The 22,169-nt window shown below is 38.8% G+C and overlaps 1 protein-coding gene across 2 annotated transcripts in view; it reads right to left on the bottom strand.

The window, feature by feature from the left end:
* NCKAP5 (NCK associated protein 5) overlaps window positions 1-22,169 on the bottom strand; it is a 278,701-nt gene that overhangs the window by 16,646 nt on the left and 239,886 nt on the right. For both annotated transcript variants that reach the window (XM_088059072.1, XM_088059071.1), the window contains 4 exons: window positions 15,239-15,553; window positions 12,938-13,074; window positions 11,380-11,509; window positions 8,710-8,897 (listed from right to left, as the gene is read on the bottom strand). In XM_088059072.1, the coding sequence (XP_087915198.1) occupies window positions 8,710-8,897; window positions 11,380-11,509; window positions 12,938-13,074; window positions 15,239-15,553 (770 nt within the window). The remainder of the gene's footprint in view (window positions 1-8,709; window positions 8,898-11,379; window positions 11,510-12,937; window positions 13,075-15,238; window positions 15,554-22,169) is intronic.

Here is a 22,169-nt window from a genome sequence, read left to right as displayed (position 1 = left end):
GTAGAATGCTTGAACTTGCAAAAATAATTTACCAATATTTTTCTTTTGTGTCATACTGCACAAAATCTAGTATAACTTCTCATTTCAATAAAAGGCAATCACTTTTGGGAAAGGAAAACAGCTAGTGGAACAAACTATAAGCACCAAAAAATTATTTCAATATGTTTTTTGTCAATATTTGACATAAAATTTGCCTTCTCTTCAAATACCATGTTGATAAGGACATTACTGTCATGTGCATATGGAAAGAAAAAGTGTCCTCTTAAAAAAAGAAATAATATGCCAACATATTCTCAATATATTGCCACAATTCCTGCTGCCATCATCTGTGTAACTTATTCCTTATGAATTCTCCTCGGTACAGAACTCTCACACTAAAAGATCAGTCATTTCCCACTCTTCTCTGCGTGATGTTTGAGTGCTTTATGCAAAACATATCACTGTTGTAGATGGGGAAGACAAGTTTCAGCTGGAAAAACAATTCACAAAAATATTACAGCGCTATTCATCTCATTTAACTCTGCTAATCACATGGTCCTCTTGGAGTCAAAATATTTTCCAGCTTCAGAAAACAAACAGATCACTGAATACACCTCTGTGCCCTACTGCTCTTATCTTGATTGAGTCAATCCAATGTTTATTGGATCCAATCTATTTTTTTTCAGTTTTTTCTTTTATTACTAATATTATTTCTACCATTACAACAATTACACTATCTCACATGCTTACTAATAGTCATCATTTGTTGCTGTTAATGTGTCCTGAATTCCATTTTGGCCCACGGTATTATTATAATATTCATATTTCACAGCAAGAGAAATGAAACCTGCAGCTTTATTTCCAAAGATGGGGGACTGGAGAGTGCCTGGTTACAAGCAGCAGAAACACGAGTGCACTTTGAGCCATCCTGCAAAGCACATCAGCTCCATCTGTCAAACCTCTGAAAAACAGCCCAGAACATTCTCCACTCGGGGTAATCACTAGCAAATGATACTTTTATTCCATATGTACTTTTGGTTCTTATTATACTAAAGGGTCTTTCTACTTACACCTAAGAGCCCCTGTGCCTATTAAATCCGGATGTAATCTCCAGTTATAAAGGCAAATGGACATTGGAGTGCTGGGGATGTGTCAGCAGGGAGCAAGAGGGCTGGGCAGGGACCGAATGAGTCGGGGTCTTACCCACACCCTGCTTACTGCAGCTACTCAGCCCTGCTGAGAAATGGCCTGGGGTACCCAGGCCATCAGAGCTTTGACAGGGCAGAGCCCCTGTAAATGTGCTCTGCACATTTCTGGGCTGCTCTGGGCTGCCCTGTCCTGCTCTGGGCTGTTCTGGGCTGCTCTGGGCTGTTCTGGGCTGCTCTGGGCTGCTCTGGGCTGTTCTGGGCTGTTCTGGGCTGCCCTGTCCTGTTCTGGGCTGTTCTGGGCTGCCCTGTCCTGCTCTGGGCACTTGCACACGAGCAGCTTTGGGCTGACCCTCAGGGACTCTGGCAGATGAACTGCAGGGCTTTTTGTGGCATCTGGGTCACTGTGTAATGTGGTTATGCAGCTCCCACGTGCTGAAAAGACAAGCTCCTCTCTGTAATTCAGAATTGCTTGCTGAATGGTGGGATATCAGGTTTCTGCTCCAGTGATCAAGTTTTTCCACTCAGAAGGGGCAAAGTTCTCCCCTTTTGACAGTGCCAAGGGGGTTCAGTGAGCACGAGGCTGTGGCCACAGGAGATCTTGGTGTGTTGTTTTAATTCACAAGTGCAAACATTACATCTGGCAGGTGACAAGGCACACAGGCACAGCTCTCTGGGTGCTGTGGGTGACTGGGGCGTTTAGCACTCGGTGCCAGAGGTGCTGGAACTGCACCTACATGCCCAGTGATGCCTGAAGTCCTTGGCTTTCCTGCTTTCCACTTCCTCCAGTCTGAGCCTTCTCTCAGACTCACATCCAAGCCATTCCCCTGCTAGCCTTGCACACCATGTGTTTTAAATGCCACACAGCCTGCTCTCCTATGCCAAAGACTTTCTGTCCCTCACTGATACCCAAATACTCTTAAAACTATGTGCTAAAAGATATTTGAGTTAAAATGTCGCCACCTACCCATCCCCATAAATACACTAACCAAACATAAAATAGCCTTTATACCAGCTGGAGGGCTAGTCAGAATGGGCTTTGGTGGCACACTACTAAAACTACAGAGGCCATTAACTTTAGAAGCACAACTGCTTCAGCAGATAGCAGCTTCCAGGTTATTTTTAAGGATATGTTTTCCCTAAAAATGTCCCTTGTATACCATTAAAAAAGTTGTTTTCTCTGGTGGACACTATGTTCCAAATATTTTGTCTTGCCAAAGCCTTTTAAAAACTTAAGAAAGTTATGGAGAATGCTATCAACCTCCTTGCTGAGCCACTCTCCACTGCATAATTTTTTACTAAAACTCTCAGCAGCATAAGAAACCTCAGCAGTTTCACCTAGAAGGCACAGGGAGAGAAATGAGTCTCCTATAACTGCAGCTTTTTACTGTTGCCAAGCCAGTTCCTCAGGCTGGCTGTAAGGATGTTCTTCCACACCACACAACATTTCTCTTAAGTGATGTGTGTCAAGTGAGGCTTTGGTCCCACAAGACTGCCTAGCTAGGCTTCAAATTGCTTGTTTTGCTGTCTCTTCACTTTACTTTTTGGGGGTAACTTTGATGGCAAGGTATTAGAAACAATAAAGACCTCACTGGGAATATAAGGCTTGGAAGCAGATCTTAGAACGTGAACTTGTCCTATGGAGAGGAAAAACCTGCAGATACGAGTGATTTGTTGATGTCTGCAGATGTCTTAGCATATTTCTAATTTAACATGAGCAAATCAGACTTCAGGCTAGAAAAAATATGTTTAATTCTGTATTATTCCCACGGGTGGTGTGGTGAAATCTGCTTTCTTATCAGACCATGCTCCTGTGGTTTCTGTCACTTACGTTGTCAAATATTATTCCCCTGACAATGGGTCTTACATCAACTTGGGCAATTACTCAGACAGTCCCAGCTTTGATGGCACAAGTATTGCATCACTCATCTGAGAATCAAACCCCTTTGATTACACAGAAAGGAATCCTTGCAGCCCCAAGCCTGTCAGTGGGAAAATCCTGTCGAGGCAATTTTGACAAATGGAAATGTGCAGCTCGAAGGTCCCCACGAGGTCACACTCAGGGATCCCACGGTGGTGCTGAGTATTAATACCACCAATTGTTTGCATTACTAGATCACCTCCCTAAACAAATGCAATGATTTGTTGTATTCATTCTTTCCTTGAAAGGAAAACACTATCTTAAAACACCAAAGATGGATGGATGAGACTGCAGACTTATTTCCCAGCTAAAGATTGTACAATGGCAGTTTCTTCCTTAATATCCTAGGTTCATCAGGGAAGCAAATAAAGCTGATTCCCTCCCCACCTCATCAGCTTCTTTTCAGCCTGGCAAGAAAAATAGCAAAGAGGAGGTGAGGTTTCTGTGCTTGATATGAAGTAAGCTAAATTATGCAATTAGTACATAGAAACCCACTATCACCTAATTTCTGCATTTGATCCAGTCCATTAGATGCTTCTTCTTATTGACAAGGGGCCTCTTCTACCTTCCATTACTTTCTGGAATAATCATTTGTAAGAGCTGCTTCAAACTCTATATTTGGAGTTACACACACATTGTACAAAACAAGCTAAGATGGAGGTCATCAGGAGCATTTGCTGGTTTTTTTCTGGTTGTATCATGACATAAGTGTTGCTGTCACCAGTTTACAGACAGCAAAACAGATCCTGCCCATCAAAATATCACCCAGGGCTGCCCCAGCTGCAGGTATTCATGTTATTATGAAGGTAAAAGGAAAGCAATTATTTAGTGCTCACTGGAGTGTGCACTGAGATGTGGTTTCACTCTCCCAAATACAGATGGTAACTACAATAGCTGATTTTTATTAAGTTTCCCACAGAGGAAAGTTTGGGGAAATGTTCATATTTTTAACTTCAGGTTGAAAGTCTGGTATTCAGGATAAGGCAGCTGCTAGCCAGGGGAAAGGAAGGAAGTAGCTCCACAGGGCAATTTCCTCCTTTCCAGTTTAAAGTCTTGGGATACAGCTCTTCCCAAGTGCTAATTGGACTGAAATCATTATCTTAGGCTTTTCCACCTGTGATAAGCAGAATCCCTCCCTAAGCACATCTGACAATGTGAGAAAAATTAATTCTCTGTGAAAGCAGAATGTACATGGTCTCTTCAAAATTTCTTCATATACTTAAACACTGAGAGTCCTTTTTAAAAGAGACTTAATTCAAGAGCCAAAGAGCTTTTCTCTTTCAGAGGCAGCAAGGCACCTTCAGAAAGGGTCTTGGAGAACCCAAATCAGGCACAAAAACTTTTCTGGCACAATCTCCAAGATCTGCCTAAATAGGTGAACAGAGCAAAGTACCCAGTGTGCTGGCAGTTCACACCACAGCTCAAATCTTACTGATCTCTGTAGGAGATGAGACACAAGGAGAAGCAGCTCAGTCCTTTCTTTATTTCCCCCTCACTCTTGTTTAGTGCAGCCTGCAGAGGTGTCTGTTCTGCTCTAAGTGATGCTGTAACTCAGCAAGGCTGGAACACCTCTTACTATCAGCTTAATGCTCGGAGATCCTCGAGGATGGCAAGTGTTGTGCAATTACCAGACTTAGCCTTGTTTCTAGTCCTTTCCTGAGTATTCTCCCTGCTAATAGGAGGCTTGTGAGCACAACAAGTCAATCATACAGCATTAACTCCCAATCAGCTTACTCAGCTGTAAAATCCTTGAGTTTATCTGGGAATGCTGCCAGGTCAGTCCTATTTGTAAGTGCAGCCTAAACAGCAGCAATATCTCTGATTTTTCCTCGGCCTGTATTTGCCAGCTCTCTCTAATGTCTACTTGAATTTCCAGACACAGGGATTTGATCTCATTCATGAATCATCTGTTCTACACATCCAAACTCCACTGTGGTGGATATGGCCACAACTTCACACTGCACAGAGAAGACTCTTTCTTTAAATGAGTCCCCAAGTCCAAGTGCCCATGCGATTAACAAGGTAACTGCCAGAAATGTCAGATTTCTTACGTATCTTGTCACAACTGGGGGAAAACAAGAGGAATTGGAAACTTATGATGGGTACCAACTCCTTCCATAAGGGACCTTTTCTTTAAAGAGCTCAAGTCACGCTTTGAATCCCAAACAAGCCTTGATGGTGACTTAACTTGAGTAATAGGGACAAAAAAGAGCAAGAAGGGCTGTATTAGAGTAAAGTATGTGATGCTTGGTTAAGGTCAGAGAAATAAACATATTTTTCATAATTCTTTGGGACCATAAAGATGATTAAGTAATAAAATCTTTCACCAACTCAGTTACTTCTTCAAATGGTTCTTGTTTGATTATAGAATATGTTAATAAACAATGGGCCTGGGGAAGAGAAATTAATTTTGTTTTCTGAATTCTTGTAAGAAAAAAGTCACTTGAGCTTTTAAAATCAAAACAGTAAATTAACTGATGAAATGTGAAATAATTAGTTCATTGCATAAATGTGGTAACAGTGATGATGTTGGCAAAATGCTCAGGGCATTCCCAGTGTGCAAGGACTAGGAACAGCTGTTTAATGCAGGGCTCAGTGAAGTTTCACTGACAAGGTGTCTCCCATGGGCTGGCTGCAATGGACTTCGGATCAGGTGCTGGATATATTGTATTAAATCAGAGAAGTTACTGTTCAAATAAAAATAAATCATTTGATATACATAAAAATGAATGTTTCTCGTTTGGAAAATCCAACATGAGAAAAATACACTACGTTTTTTAATGTAAGTGAAAGTTTTCTGCTGACAATTCAATGCACCCTTTCTTTGAAATTGTGATGTGCTTTTCTCATCCAAAATTCTGCAATGTGCCAAAGAATGCCATAATTTCAGACCATGTTTTCCAGGTCAAAATAAAAGTAAGGGGCAATTGGTCTTCGTGCTAAGAGGCTTTAACCAGGATGCTGTTTAAGACTGTAACAATAAGTACTTTTCCTTTCAATGTCTAAAAGCCCTTTTTGATTCCTCAAACTATCCCTACAGCGTCCCTTCATCACAGTAATGGCCCAGCAGTTGTTTCTCTTCTGAAGCTCCTGTACAGTACTTTTTTTGCTGATGAAACTTGCTGTGTATAAACCTTGGAGGTAATGCTGGTGAATGCGTTGGTTGAGGAGACAAATCAAATGACAAGTCTGGGCTAAGAGAGTTTCCTGACTGTCTCATTAGAGCCCCCAGCCTGAACCACTGCCATCCTGGAGCTGTGCAGCCCAATTTAATTGGGCTCAGAGACTGTCTCAGTACACTTGCTCTTCAGACAAGCACTGTAAACTCATTTTTCCCATCATGATGCTTTTTTTGACACATATCTTTTGTATGTTTTTTTTTATAGGTTTGACAAACGCCACTTGGGAATTAAATTCTGTACGATTTTCTTTTTCAAAATAACAAATATGCTGCATGAAAGCTGCATTATTCTCCCCCCCAAATTATATATATAATGAAAAATAAAAGAATAATAAAAAATTATAAATATAGATATATAATTTAAAAAAAAATTATTTTAAATTTGTTGGCCATAAGTGCCTCTATCTCTGCTCTCCCCTCTTTTTGTGGGTAATGTTGCAGATCACACAGCTCTGATTTAAACAGACCATGGATCTTCTTGGGTTCGACAAACTACAGCTGAGAAAAATTTGCTGTGCTGGTTCAAACAAGGAGTTCAGGGCAACCTGCTTTTCATGGTTACTTCCTCTCATTTGTCATTCTGAAAAGTTTAATACTAATAGGCAAATCCCTAGTGCTTTATTGAGCTTTTGCTGATCAGGGAGAGGGCAATGCTGTTTGGAGAGCTATTTCAGATCCTTCAAAAGTAAACTCAAGAGCTCCCCAGCATAAAGCATGAAAAATGTTGGTGCTGGCTGGGCAACACCTGATGCAATTTAGCTTAATGATGGAGTTTTACAGGATCCTAAGGCTTGTTCAATGGGCTTTCTTTAGGTTTTGAGGCTGATTGGGAACATTGCAGAGACATGGGATACAAGGAATACATGAAAAGAATTAATTAAAAGTAGATGCAACTCTGAGTCACTTTTCTATACTGAAACCAAATCTAATTTCTAATTGCTCTGTTTTTAATAGCAAAAGACCTTGGCCTTCAGAAGGCAGAACTGATTTTATGTATTTTTATGTATATATATATATATATATATATATGCATACACATATAATTCATCTCCTACACAAAATTAAGCTATGAATTTCTGGATGTTCAAGATGAGGAATTAAGCGGATGTTCAAATTATTTTCCTGCACATATCCTTTTTAACACCCTTCTGCTGCCTTTTTTCCTTTTTTTCTTTCTTCCCAACTATGAAGCCAGATTATTTAAAGTTGTTCTTTCTAACATGAACCACATATATTAAAATTGAATCATATTCTGGGTACTAATGAAATTGGGTTGATTGGGAAATGAGGGGCATACGTTTCAGGATTTTTCTCTTGAAGTTTGTGGTCAATTTAATATTCAGTTCAGCAGGACTATGATTCCAACAGAGTTGGAATAAACAGGGCTATTGCCATTTTGTTCTTTATATTCCTTCTGTATATTTGGCTCAGATTCCTGAAAGCTCTAAGACTCTAACTTTGGTTAATCACCTCTGAAGTTGCAAGGCACAGCCATTCCCTGAAACTGAAAACTGGGGTCTGGGAAAAGATAAAAGTTAATTTTCATTTATGCACTACACCAGTAAATTTCAAACCAGCGGCTCATTCCTTATTTTCTGTTACCACCTTTGTTTATAGCATAACACTCCCAAAATGTGCTGAATGCCACACACAGAAACAAAAGAGCTTGAGTCTAAAAAGAGCTGGGGAAACTGAACACGGAGGAAAATGATTACACTGGATCACGACTGGTGTCTCTGCTTTCAAACAAACTGGCCTGTTAGATCAAAGGAGAGAGGAAAGGGAGTGAGATGATGAGACGAGAAGGCATGAGAGCAGAGGAGGAAAACAACAGGTTGAAAAGTTCCTCTTCAGGGCTGCTGAGACTGTGTGATGTCAGTTCAATACTTTTAGACACAGAAAATGAAGTGTATTCACTTGAAGAGGAGAAAACAAATATATTTCTGTTTAGCATCAAGGTCAACCCACCAGATCTGGACTGATCTTCATCAAAATAATGTTTAAAACAATCAAATCTGTAGTTCCAGAGAAAACACCAAGATTTCAAAAGAGACCAGAAGATAGGTGATTTCCATAGCATAATTTCATTTGAATTTTCAGGAATGCTTCTCCAGAGTTTTAAGTCATTTAATACATGTTGTTCTATATAAACTATCTAATTATAGGAAGGAGCAGCCTTTAGAGATAAATTCTGTGTTTACTTGCTAGCTTTAAATTTCAGCTTCTCTCTAATGGTGGAGTACAGGCGCTAGCCTGTCTCTACTTGTCAATTTTGTAAATCTAATTCTGTGACAGGTGAGCATTCAAATGTAACATTCTGTTCTAAAAATATTCAGATCTTTACTCTTCTGCAGGTCATGTTGTTTTTTTCTAGTCTGCCTGGTTTTAGTAGTCAATCAACACACTGAGGAAAAAAAACCAAAAGGGAAGTAAAAATAATAATGAACAAAATGAGAAGTAATATAAAAATTACAGTAACTCACACTTGGGTTCTCCTTGCCCTTGCTCTCTTTACTGGAAGCTCCACTCAGCTGCTCAATTAAACTATAATGTGCTAATTGTTCAGGTCCATCCTCTCCAAAATGGCCATAGAGACTGTGTTGGTATAAATCCAAAATTGACATTGGGTTCCCCAAAAACGACCTTCTCTGACTTTGCTTTTCCTGCACAGCTGCAAGAGATGCAACAAATAGTATCATTATGACAGTCTACATAGATTTTAATGTAATTTCACCATTTTAAAGTGTATTTAAATTGGTTTTTAAGGTAGCTGAAATTGAGTGCAATAGAAACATTAAAAATACTACCTTCTAATTCTCCAATGCATATACAGGGGGCTGCTCACACTTAAGGTTTGAGCTGGAGGAGATGGTATGAGACAGAGAGAATTAATTTCCTTTCTTTTCCAATTATAATTTGGTGGATCTTCCCACTTAATTATTTGCAGCAAGGTTTTGTTTTTCTCTTTTAATAGACTTACATGGCAGATGTGTTAAGTTCCTTTAGCACACCCTTCATTTTGTCTGGACTTGTGAGTTCTTTCCTTTTCACTACATTTTTTTACACACAACAGCATAAAAAATACACCAGTAAGGTAAGAAAGTGGTGCTTGGTTTAGATCCTGCTGTAGTACAACATCAGAAATAAAGCCCTGGTTTCTGAAGTCCAAGGCTGAAAACTCATTCAGAAGAACAAAATAAAACCCAGGGGATTTTCTGCAGCTTCATGAAAGCACACAGGAGACAGATGTTTATGCGAACATTCAGCTCTTTCCTCACACTTCTTGTTACACAAACTTCAACTCTGCCTTATAACCTACAGCCTTAGGAGAAGGTTTACCTCCAGTGCCTCTAACAGAATCACATCAGGGTAGAACCAATTTATGGGATTGAAATTGAATCACTTTCATGCTTGGAAGAGAAGGATCTGGCATATTTGGCATATTCCCTGTTACTCTACTGACCTTCTCTGTAACATTGGGCAATGCACTGGGAACCTTATGCTAAGCCCATTAAATCAACAAAAGTCTTATCATTGACTTTTAATAGCCTTTGCATTGGACACTCGGTCTTTCTGTTCCTTGCTCATAAATGGAAAATGAAAATCACTCCAACATTATAATTGTGCAACCAGTGAGTTTGGGGACCCAGCTAATAAATGTAATTATCCATTCATATAAAAATATTCTCTCTGGAATGGTTTGCTGGAGCCCCAGCCTCATGTGGATGTTTTGAGGTTATATCACTTGTGTGCATAAAGAGACAGAGACCTTTGAACACAGAATGGGATAAAGTACGGTTGTTAATAGCATGTGAGAATGGCATTTAGAGAGCACAGAGCAGAAACCCTGACTATGAGGAATGAGCACAGCTGAAATACTTTTGCAATAAAGTGTCATAATCTTCTATTTGTCTCTATCACAATTATGTATTTTATTGTCTTCCTGGCTCAAAAGGGAGGCATATACACAAAATTAATGAAACTCTATGTAAAATGGTCACCCCAAGTCATGCTTAGATATCACTAAACTTGGAATCTGCTGCCATTTAAAGCAATTGCTAGCACATGATAATTTTTATTTTTTTTTGCAAATTGTGATGAATGTAGGAAAGAAAAAAGCTTATTTTCTCTTTTAAAAAATCCCACATTTATTGCATTAAAATATGGTTTGGAAAAAGAAAAATCTGTAAAAAGAAGTGTTTATGGGCTGACTAAAATGACTTGCAATATTTTCTACAGATTAAATCCACAAAGCTGCAGCAGTAATGCAAATAAATGATCAGTGCTTCCTATTCTGCTCTCTCCCATGGAATCACAAGCGATGGATAAGCCTTGAAAATGCCAAATGTTAGAGACACTGATGAGCACAGCATCCAGCCACCCGTGGTGCTGATCCCTGCCAGGCCAGCTTTGGGGCTGCACAGGGCTCTCAGCCTGGTGCCAGGACCTTGCACTGGCCAGGATTTTCCACCTGCAGGGGATCCATGGGCTGCAAGGACAAGGACAGAGCCACCCCACCCTGGCCACCCCCAGGACACACATCTGCACTGGAAGGTGGCTCCAAGCACGGCAGGCTGGTGCTCAAGACAAGGCAGCAATTTCCCGGGTTATTAAACACACAGAAAACTATTATCTCAAGAACTTCACTTAATGTATTTTTATCTACTGGAATTCAGTAAATTCTGAATTGCCATCAATTCTCACTAAAAGCTTTCTTACTTGAAAGCTGCAATATATACAGAGAGGAAAATGAGAGAGAGTTCACTGTGGCACCATAACCAACATCACCTTGATACAGAGGCTGGGAAACTGTGGCCTTGACCGCTGCATTATTTCAACTGTATAATAAAAAATAAAGCTATATTTATTTCACCTTTCAATTTTGTAATAATGTAATAATTTTTATTTGCACTGCAGAAATTTATGCATAAAACCTACAAGACCCCACTAGCAAAAACTGTGGAAGAGGGGAAGAAGCATTTACACATAATAAAAAGAGAAAGGTAATAAAAAGTTAATGGAAAATTAGACTGAAGAAAGATTTGGGGTTAGAAAGTGAAATCTAGACAGAAAGTTCAATGAAGGACACCATCTGCTGCTGAGTCAGTGTGGAGCTGAGGGACATACATCTTTATGTACAAATTTTCAATTACCTTGTCTGTTGTTCGTTGTTAACTCCACAAGGGTCTCCTCTGCAGCTCTGAAATAACTGGTTTTGTACTCTGGCTCTGGCTCGCTGTCAGTGCTGCTCGCTGAGTATGTGCACACCCTTAGAGCTGTGTCCTACACAAAGAAGGGTATGGCAGCAAGTCAGATAATGCAAATATATCAAACTAATGCTTAAGATAGTACTGGGAGTAGCACATTCTATGTTTATATGCAGTATAAACAGGTAGTTCAGCTGGGACAGTCTGCATTACCAGTCTAACTCCTTCAAGTAAGCAATCATCAGTCTGACATGGGGGAAATAACCCATTCTTGTCCTGCTACGTCCTCTGAGATAGTCTGGCAGAAACAATCCATATTTTAATTTTTTTTTTTCCTCCCCACTGTAACATTGTTTTTGATTCTACCAATATTTTTGGATCATTTCATCCACACCAAATTCTATTTTAGAAGTTCTTGAGTATGTGTAATACAGTCTATTTGTAACATGAAAAATCATCACACCACAGTTTGCTGCAAGCAATTCTAGAGACAATTAGGATGGCCAGTAGACAATACACCAGTAAATCCTAACTGTTTCCTAATTGTTTCCTAAATTCACGTCCCTTGTCCTGGTACTTATATTACAGTACTGGAGTTCCCAGGTTCCCAGCTGATTCCTTGGTCTGTTCTTTCTGGGAAGAAGTATTATTGATTTTCTTCTGGGAATAAAGAGGAACACTAACAGCTCTGGATAGCTTCTAATCATGGAAGGCCTGAAGGCTCAAACCATTCAGGAGCAGCAGCTCAGTACAATAAACCCCTCGAACCAGGTAGGGGCAAGCTAAGCCTGATACTGTTGGGGTAATGGCATGTACAAATAGCACCTGCTAGCCCTACTCCAATTGCCTAATCATGGCTCTAACAAGGTTTTAATTCTGTTTCTCTAAGAGGGATAATCATTTCCCCATCTTTCTACCCATGCTGCAGTTTTTAATTGATGCAGAAGGACATCCCTTTGTTAGGAATCACACTTGTGGAGAGGGAACCGGTGCTGAGGACACCTGCATGCAGCCAGGAATGCCCAGCATTAAAGACTGCAAGTCAGCTGTAGTCCCAAAACCCCACAAAAACTGTTAGAAGAGTATTTTCCTGTTCACAGTACTTCCATAGCACCCCTCAAACTCTCATACTACACAGAGTCTTATACAGACAAGGTAACCAAGTCCTAGGGGAAAAAACCATGAAATCACATGAAAAACAGCAAACAAGATCAACTTTCTAGAAGAGAAGAATGAGGTAAAAGGTCTCCATTTCCTTTTCTAAAAGTGCCTGAGAGGATTTTAATTAAAACATGTTTTTAACCAGAAGGAAAAAGAACCTTTAGGTATTGTTATTACTGATAAACAGCGAGATAGCTAATGAAGGGTAAGGAAGTAAATGCAGCTGTTAGATTGTGAGTTACTCTTCACACCATATTAAAATACTGGCCATTAAAAACACTGATACCTCTACATTGTCCACAATACCCATCTCATTCAAGAGATGCCAATATTTAACTTATACCTTTGTTTTAGTAGTTTTCTTGGGGATCCACTCCGGAAGAACTTTTCTATTTTCTACAGTCTCTTCAGTGTGTTCTAATGAGGCAGAGGTCACAGAACTTGCTTCTTGTTCACTTTGCTTTGCAAGGTTAATTATTCCTGAATTAAGGGAGACATTATTTAAATTCTAGGTCTCATCAGCATCCTCATGATAGTGTGTCAATTATAATTCAGTGAAAACTGGGGGCAAATTGTGATACTTTCATTATGTCCAATAATATTTTACTGCTCAAAGGAGCAACTTACTAACTTACTGGAATAGTTCTAACTCAAGTGACAGAATTTTGTCCAAATCCTTTTCCAGTTAGCAAGAGAAGAGGGAGACATGAATTTAAATCCCTTCATTAGTTATAAAATATATACCCTTTCAACAAAGAAACAACATTCAGTAACTACTTCTAGGCATTGTAGGATCTGCTCTGCTATTTTATGTTCTCAGAGAACAATCTTTTAACATAAATATAATTGGAAGTACCTTTCTAGCAGAAAGCCAGCTTTTTTATTTGCTATATTTGCACTGCGCAAAATCGGAACATCAAAGAAGATATATGGTGCATATGAAATAAAGTGATAATTGTAATTTGGATGAGAAAGTGCAGGAGAGAAGAACTGAATGAAGATAGTCTAGTAAAGAATGAGCTGACCCCGTCATCTGATGTATACTACTTTTTTGTAACATCTCTTCATGACAATTTAATTAAGATACAAACCTTACAAGGTTGGTGCAGTGAATATTAGCATTAAGATCAGAACAATCTTACTGCTACTGACTTCTTATGAAGCAATTCAGTGCTTGCAGTTTCTGTTCAATTTGTTATAATGACAGTGTTTAATCATGGGCTCTACTCTATAACACACTGCTGAATTGAGGTCACACATGTGGCCATTCAAGCATGTAGCACATAATCTATAACTAAGATTTCTCTTCTGAATCATTCTTAGCTGTACCATTAATTAACAATACACTTATTTTAAAAACACTAAGTATTAAAAGATCTTTTATTTAGCTTTGATTTGAAACAAGCAGGGGAATCTGCAATAAAGCATACAATGTGTGTTTGCAGTCTGTTTCACCACTACAATACTGCACTGGGAATATTGCTAAATCAACTGAGTTCTGAGATGTTTAATTAGAAACCTTCTGTTGTGCATCCTATGGACGCATAAGAGAGGCTTCTCTCCTCCTAGGTTCAATATATGTCAGCTCATTAGCAGAACATATATTTGATGGCCTTAAACTAAGCTCAAACTTGATGTTTAACTTTACATGCTAATTACACAGAAACTCTCTTATAGAGTCATACAGATTTATGCAAATTAAATACAACTTTTACAGGAGCAATAACTGGACTGACAAAGTGCTAATCACCATAAGCCCAATAAATGACTGACATTGCATTTGGTCAAGATAAAACAATACCCTTCTTCATTAAACTAATCACTTTTACTGCACTTTCCACTGTATCTTTTGTGCTATGAAAATTTCCCATTGCTAATGCCACATGATTTTTAATGCTATTAACATGTGTATTAATAACTCCAAAGCCTTCCAAAAAGTTATATAAATAGTCAATGTTTGTTTATAAAAAATGCACAGACTTCAATGGGACTATTTATTAATAGAAAAATTATTTTCTGGAGTTTTGATGGATTGCCAGTCCTTTTAGACCTTTGTCAGCTCTTGTTTTATAGCTTAAACACACACGTAGCTAATAAGTGAAAGTCAGGTATTTTATGTTCATATTTAGAAATGTGTTTGTATGATGTAGAAAAGTAATGAGAGCCTTGTTTGAGGTCAAGGCCATATATTCAGTGGGACAGAATTTATGCATTGAGGCCAAATGAGTCTTTAGTTCAAATCCAGGATCAAAAGCAAGTCTTTATGAATTTATCTTTTCTATGTCACAACATGGCTGTGCTTTGTACTTTGTACAGTCTGATCCTGAATATTGCTGAACATCCGTATTCTTTTTCAAGTCAACTTTCAAGGCTGGCATATGTTTTTTCTTCTTCAAGTACTGTTTCTTGAGAAAAGGCTTCAAGTACTAAACTAATTTTTCTTTCTCAGATAAGCATTTTGCATAACAAAATTTCCATATGGCTCGGGTCACAAACTTGTTAACCTTACACATTCATAAAACGAGTATCTTCTGCTCCACATTTAACATTTCTCTTATCAATTGCCATTATTACAGGATTTCTGCTAATCAAAACAGAGGCCAAGGCAGAAATAATGTGATTTTCAGTGTAATTGACATTTTACCTGAGGAAGCTGGTTTGGGAAGGCGACTTTGAAAAGGTCGTATACCCTTGGCAGTCATGGCCGGATCAGACGTTGAGTGACTAATTACGCTTTCCGCAGACTCCTGGCTCTTAGCTGTTGAAGGCACTTCTCGGTCAAGAGTTTTGGCTTTTACTGAAGGAGCTGAAAGAGGAACTTGCTCACATGCTGCAAAGACTCCCATTTCCAAGGCTGATTCTTGCTTAGAAATGTGTCGCCCCGTCGAGCGATTCCCCGAGTCAGGGAGGGGGAAGGTTCCAATCCCGCTGTCCAGCGTCCTCATCTGGCAGCAAGACTCTAAGGCACAGGAAATTGGTGTGATGGGATGGAGCTAAAGGTATTTAAAGTAGGGAAAGGATCTAGGGTGGAAAAGGGCCTCTTAAAGGGAAGGTTTCAGTGTGCTGTTACCTGTCACTGGAACACTTCTGACACTGTCTAACAGAATACCAGGAAATATTGAGGTGCAGTGAAATTAAACAAGTGCCAAAACATTGAAACATTGACACTGGCCTGCTTTGGAGTAACAGTGTGATAATAGATAAGCGAGGCAGGTCCTGGAAAGCAATTACAGATGGAATTTTAAAATACTTTATTTTGAAAGCCCACAGAATGTCTGGAGAGTATCAGTAGTGTAATATATTTCTTCCAACATAAACCCACACTCCACAAAGGTTTGGCCTCTCCACACCTGTGTTTTGCTGATTGTTTCTCATTCAAGAAGGTGTTAATCAAAACATATCATGCATTCTTACACAAAATTAAGATTTACAGAATCCCTTAGAGATACCCATCTCTCAGAGCATCCTGAAAATCTTGGACAGCAACAGCCATGCCTTTGTTTACCTTGTCACTGTTTTATCTGTTTGCCTTGTGCTCCGGTTCTGCACATCCCAGTTTGGCAGGGATAACTTTAGTACTGTTTTTTTGGAAGCAGTATGGTCCCACACAGCCCTCCAGCTTATTTACCCTACTGGAAAGATGCTGTAGGAGCCATAGAAAAGAGAAAGGTGCAAGTGTAGCTGTGTGCACACTGCTATTTGAGCAACCAGGATGTACAGGCAACTCCCCTGCCCTCTCATTCTCCATCAGTTTCCAGAGACTTCCCTTTTGTTTCTGTAAGGGGCAAACAATGTTGAAGAGACTGTGATGGCAGGGTCCTTCTGAGACCTATAAACACCATGGAGGGAACTTCAGCACTAATGGTTGGAAAATGAGGATAATTTAGGTTAAATGTCTGGAAACATCCCTTGACAGCAAGATCTTAAGTCTGTGGCAGACAATCCCAAAGGAAGCAGAGGAATTTCCTTTGCTTGAACAATTTAAGGCTACACTAGACTAAAGATATACTGCAGTGAACAATTGTACTCTAGCAGGAGATGCAGAATATGGGCCAATATATCTTCTCCATCTCTATTTACGTGTTTCTGAGTATTGATTTTTTTTATGATATGTCCATTTGTTATTAAAGTCTGTTGTAGTTTAGCAGTGCTCTGTCAAGTAATTTTCATTATTTTTTTTTTCCTCTGCAGTGTTTCTAATACTCTCAAAAATTTGGAATTTCTCCCCTATGGATTTTGCCTATTTGTTTTTGAACTAAGAACATTATCATGGTCATTCTTGTTAAATATCTTCATCTCAATAGGCCTTTCTTGATAACAAGTAAGAAACCACTTACGGATAAATTAAATATGTATTTCTATTTCGTGTTCATGCAAAAGGAGAAGCAGCCAATATTTATGTGGTCATCTTTGCCTTATCCTCATCACTCAGAATCAAAGAAGGACTGAAAGTCACCTGAACCTTACAGGGCCTGGCTGAGCTGCAGCAACAAATGTTCTATGCATTGTCTTTTCAAAAGGCAAAAATGACTCTGATTTCCCTCACACAATCACTGCATGCCAATAATTTCTCTCCATAGGTAAAAGGATGTAAGGTGTGGAAGGCATGCCTAGCTAGCACCTACATTTTCCATCACATTTTTGAGTTAATGTGCCATCATGATTTACAGAGCTGCTGAAGGTTTTCCAGGAAACATGAAGAAAAGAAAGAGAATTATATTTAGTTCTGCTGCATCAAAAGGAGGTATCCCATCTACTGAACCCTCTTATCTCAGCTATACTTCTTCTAATTTTTTGATTTTGTTTTTGTTTTTGAATAGCAAAATACCTAGATAGAAGTGGGAGTGTGGAAAAGCAATTTAAAACTCCAGGTGTTGCCCTTGCCATTTTCTGAAGATAATCAAGCTGAAACAGCATGCTAGCTCGTGGACAGGCAATTTTTCAACTAAAGACTGTTGGTGAGAGAGTTAGCAAATAAAGGGAAATATGGAATAAAAAAAGACTTCTGTTATCTGCCTCTCAACCAAAGGACATCTGTGCAACACTGGATGTATTGGAGAGGCAGAGACACGGAGTAAACTGAGAACACCCCCTAAAAGAACACAGGAGTCTGAGGAGTCTCCCCTCTCCTGTCTGCATGGTCAATGTGAGACCTGATTTGGAGCCCATTTCCACAAGGACTCTGAAGGACCTTGTAGTGTTATTTTCTTTCTGACCATTCTCTAAGAAACAAAGAAGCCATTCCCTCCTAATTATTACAGGAGAATTAAGTAGGATCAAAATGTACATCAAAAAAGCAAAGTTACAGCCTTGGCTAAGGGAGAACTGGAAGATGGAAACTTTTATCTTCTGAGGGCGTGTTTCTTAAAATGACACATGGATTTCTCTTGCCCACTATTACCTTGTGTACATCTAGGAATGGACCATGAAAACAGTGGCAGAGAATCAAAAAGAAATTAATACTGGGGGCCAGATTTCCAAGAATATACAGTCTCCTGCTGTTCCCAGAATAATTGGGAGAGTGATGGAGAAGCACACCAGCGGTATCACTTTTAATTAAAAGGAAAAATAGTTTTAATCAATTATAGCCTTCCTTCACAGAGACTTTATCCATGATAAAGGAAATGTACCAGGTGGAAAACAGATTTTTAAAATAGTTCATACAGCTCAATTTTTAGTTCTGAAAAACCACAAAAGGGTCTGGTTTTCAAAGTGCTCAATGCATGGCAGCTCCCGTTGTGACACTTAAAGACAGATTTTTGGAAAATTCTGTGACTCAGCCAAAACCTAGTTCTAAGTCCAAAGGAAACCACAGAATTTCTTGTGGATTTTAATTTTTCATTACTGAAAGTAAGTAATTCTCCCCTAAAGCTATATAATACAAATAAAAGAGTACCTTTCAGAAAAATTTGTATTACTGAAAGAACGAATACACATTATTTTGTGTTGTTTTTAAATTTTTATGAAGCAACTGCAAAATAAAAAAAATACTTAATGCATCCCAGTGACAGCTTTCAAACAGCTTCATGGCCCATCTGATTTCATCAGCTGAACTGACACTTCAAATTACTGTTATCAGCAAGAGCTGCCCAAGACTACATAATGAAAATATGTAAAAGTTAAATCTCTGGTGCTATGACAGTACCACTCAGTAGATGAAAAATGACTCCTTGAAACATTAAAGTCTGGAAAGAGTTATATATGAGCTTAATTACTTTTGCTTGAGAATTCTTCCTGGCATACCAGCCAAATTCCTTGCCTGCTTCTGATTTTTTTTTTTTCCCCCTCTTTCTTTGCCAGGGAAGAAAGAAGCTCTCAGAATGGTACTGGTTTTATAGTGGACATAGATAGACTCATCATCAGCCATTTCTCTCAATAATCAGACTAGAATCAAAAGCCTGAAATGCAGAAATAACCCCTTCCCTCCCTCTCATCATGGGCAGTTGAGTCTGGACCTAAAACAAAGTCCCTGGGAGTCCAACTGCAGAGGAACAATTCCAAACAGAAAACAGAAACAAGGAAGAATTTATAGATATTTCCTGGAGGTCAAAAAACTCCTGACTGGATGAGAACCTCTTGATGATAGGGCATTGTAAGAGCTCAGCGGAAAATTTGAGGAAGACCTTTAATGTTGAGAAGCCTCTTAACCACAGGAAAAAAATGGAGTTAACATGGCATAGAAAGTTTTCTGAACTACTTCTCAGTAATTTTCAAATTTAATATTTTCACATGCAAGATGATCCTGCAGCTCATGTCCTACACCAGCTGGACACCACAGTAATTTGAACAGCTGGACAATGCTTTGCAATGCTGCATCATCTCTGGTGCTTTACCAACATTTTCTGGTATTAGTAGGTCACCAAGGTCTCTTCAACACAGAGCCAGTACCCAAATTAGAGATGGAATAAAAATGGTCTGTGAAAACTGCACCACTCCAAGGGTCTAGACAAGAGGAGAGTAGGAAAGGGACATACACTCAGGCTGGCAGGTATCAGGAATTCTATAAATCAGATCAACACTGGGGAAAACAACTCTAGCAGCTCATTCTGTAGTTTTTTTTTTTTACATTTTCCTCTGAAATGCAAAAACTAAAGAGTTAGAAATAAACATACCCCACTGGTAAGAGCTGACAGCTTAGAATTCATTGAAGTATTTTAGGGCATTCTCCTGAGCACAGATAATTTAAAAATGCATCTTAAATACCAGCAACAAATCATTAAACCTAATTATTCTTAAACTTTTTTTTATTATTATTTCTTCTGAAATGCTTGCCACTAAGATATCAGAAACACATCACATCTGTCTCAGAGAGCATCCTTGGTGCAATTCATTTGAGGCTGGATGAGAATACCCAGGGAAGCTGAGAGCTGACCCTGCTGCTTTATGCTGTTACACAGCACTCTTCTCTGCTCCTCTTTTCATACAATGCATGTGAAAGGAAAATCAATTTGGGGGAAAAATATAAAAGAAAGCACAGAACAGCTACTGTGAAGGGAATTACTTGCAGTACAACATAAGAAATGTGGGTCCAGCCCCAGTGAAGTTCTACAGTGATGGTTGCAAAATAAGGTATTACTCAAAATAAGCAGTGGAGCAAAATCCATCCCATTTTTAGATTAGGGACATGTTAGTCTTTCTAATGTTGAACCTATGGTTGAGTCCTAGCACATAATGAAGAGGATTCACGAATTTCATAAGAGAGAAGACATAAGATGGTGATGTATCTTTTAAACATGGCTTCTGATTATGCTTTTCTTCAATAATGTGAAAACATTCTTTTGCTAAGGGGGATATAATGCCACATGTTATTGCAAACAAACCTTTAACTGAATAACTGGGGAGTGTTTCATAATGTTTCCTCAGGTAAAGATTCACATTCTAATAAAGTCTTTTTATATTGTATCCTAAATGAGTTTCACAGATGCTTAGTCTATTCACAAATCACATACAAGTCCCTTCTTTCCATAGGCACTCTTACATGGCTGAGAAGTCTATAAAATAACTCATGGTGATTTTGACCACCCATTTAAAACAATATGTGAGTTTTTCTCTGATTCTTGAATAATCCATAAAAATCTTTACAGAAATCACAAGATGCAAAGTTTTACCCACAGAGCTAAAATAAGGCATCAATCAGCAGTTCTGTTACACAGGTACATGTGCATACACGGTACCCTCAAAATGCTCAGGCAATTCACCTCCTTCAAATCAGGCAAAATAAGAGGAGACATTTCTGGATGGTGGCACAGAGGGAAGGACTTTCAGGTTGGAGAGGAAATAATTATGGGTCCTACTGTGTTGTAGCTGCAGCTTTGCCTCTCTACCCACTTGTGCCACGAGTGACAGATGGCAGCTGCCTCTCAGTGCTGCTTGAGGGGATTGAGACTTCCAGAAGCAGCTCAATAACCTCAGCCATTCCCCACCTTGATGTTACTTCAGAAACACACTGATGGATACCAGATGCAATTACTGCAAACAGAACCTATTTCTACTTCAAGTGACACATCAGCAGTTTCTATTTGGAGGTGGCAGAGTTAAAGGAGCCTTTATGTTATTTAAATTTGATGACCAATCTATCTTAACATTAAAAATAAACAGCAACAAAGACAACAAATGTATTTAATGTGTGAAAGATCACAGGTAGTTCTGCTTACATCAGGCTTTCTAGGCATAATACTAGTAGCACAGGGAGATAGTTTTTTAAAAGAAGCATCCCAACTCATAAAAAATGTGGAAGCCTCCCCTGTGCTCACCACTACAGCTGGTTTGAGACATTCCTCACATAAATTTTCAAGTCTTGGCCTATGAAACTGTACATGATTGACAGAAATTTCAGCTGAAATCTTTAAGTAACCACCAGAATACTCCACAGAAAGCAGGCATTTTCAGGAAAAAAAATATCAGTCAAAAATAGCTCTGTATCAAGAACAGTTTCACTGGGAAATTTCCAGCAAGCTGTTTTCTTTCCAGAAAGAAGTACAGACTCAAGCCTTGACAGGTTTTGAGAGGTAAATAACACTGAATAGGCCTTCTTCAGGGAGCATCCAGGACATTAAAAATGGAAGGATGTAGTTCCCATCAGTAACAGAATACACAAATTCTAACAAATTACCTTTCTTTGCATTAGAAAGTTCAAAAGTTTCCACTAAGCTGTCACGGGGAACCAGATAACATGTACTAGTTTTTTTCTGGAACACAAAGGGAGTATAGTATTTCCTAGCATTTTGAAACATGCCAAATTAAAAATTAATATATATATATTTTTCTTCTCAGAAGAATATTTCAGATGTTGATAGGTCCCTACAAAATTCTTTCAAAAGTTAATAAACATCTTTAAGCTGCATGTGGCATTGGCAGGAAGAAGTTAAACTGCAGATGGCAAAACAGATCTCTTTATTTGCACATCCTTCTCTTCATCTGCAATGCTAAAGGAACCACAAAGAAAAGAAAATGTATTTCTGCCAAATCAATGTCAATTTAAAGTAGACTATTCCTTCTGGGTTTACACCATAATTTGATCCAACTGGTCAATGAGGAGTGCATTACTGTTTTCTATCTAAATCTGAGGTACAATC

The sequence above is a fragment of the Pseudopodoces humilis genome, chromosome 8 (genome assembly GCF_049639895.1).
Source record: "Pseudopodoces humilis isolate 2021_Gansu_Grassland_sample_001 chromosome 8, ASM4963989v1, whole genome shotgun sequence".
Lineage (NCBI taxonomy): Eukaryota > Metazoa > Chordata > Aves > Passeriformes > Paridae > Pseudopodoces > Pseudopodoces humilis.
The sequence above is the reverse complement of the archived record's forward strand: the minus strand, read 5'-3'. Positions and strand labels throughout refer to the sequence as shown.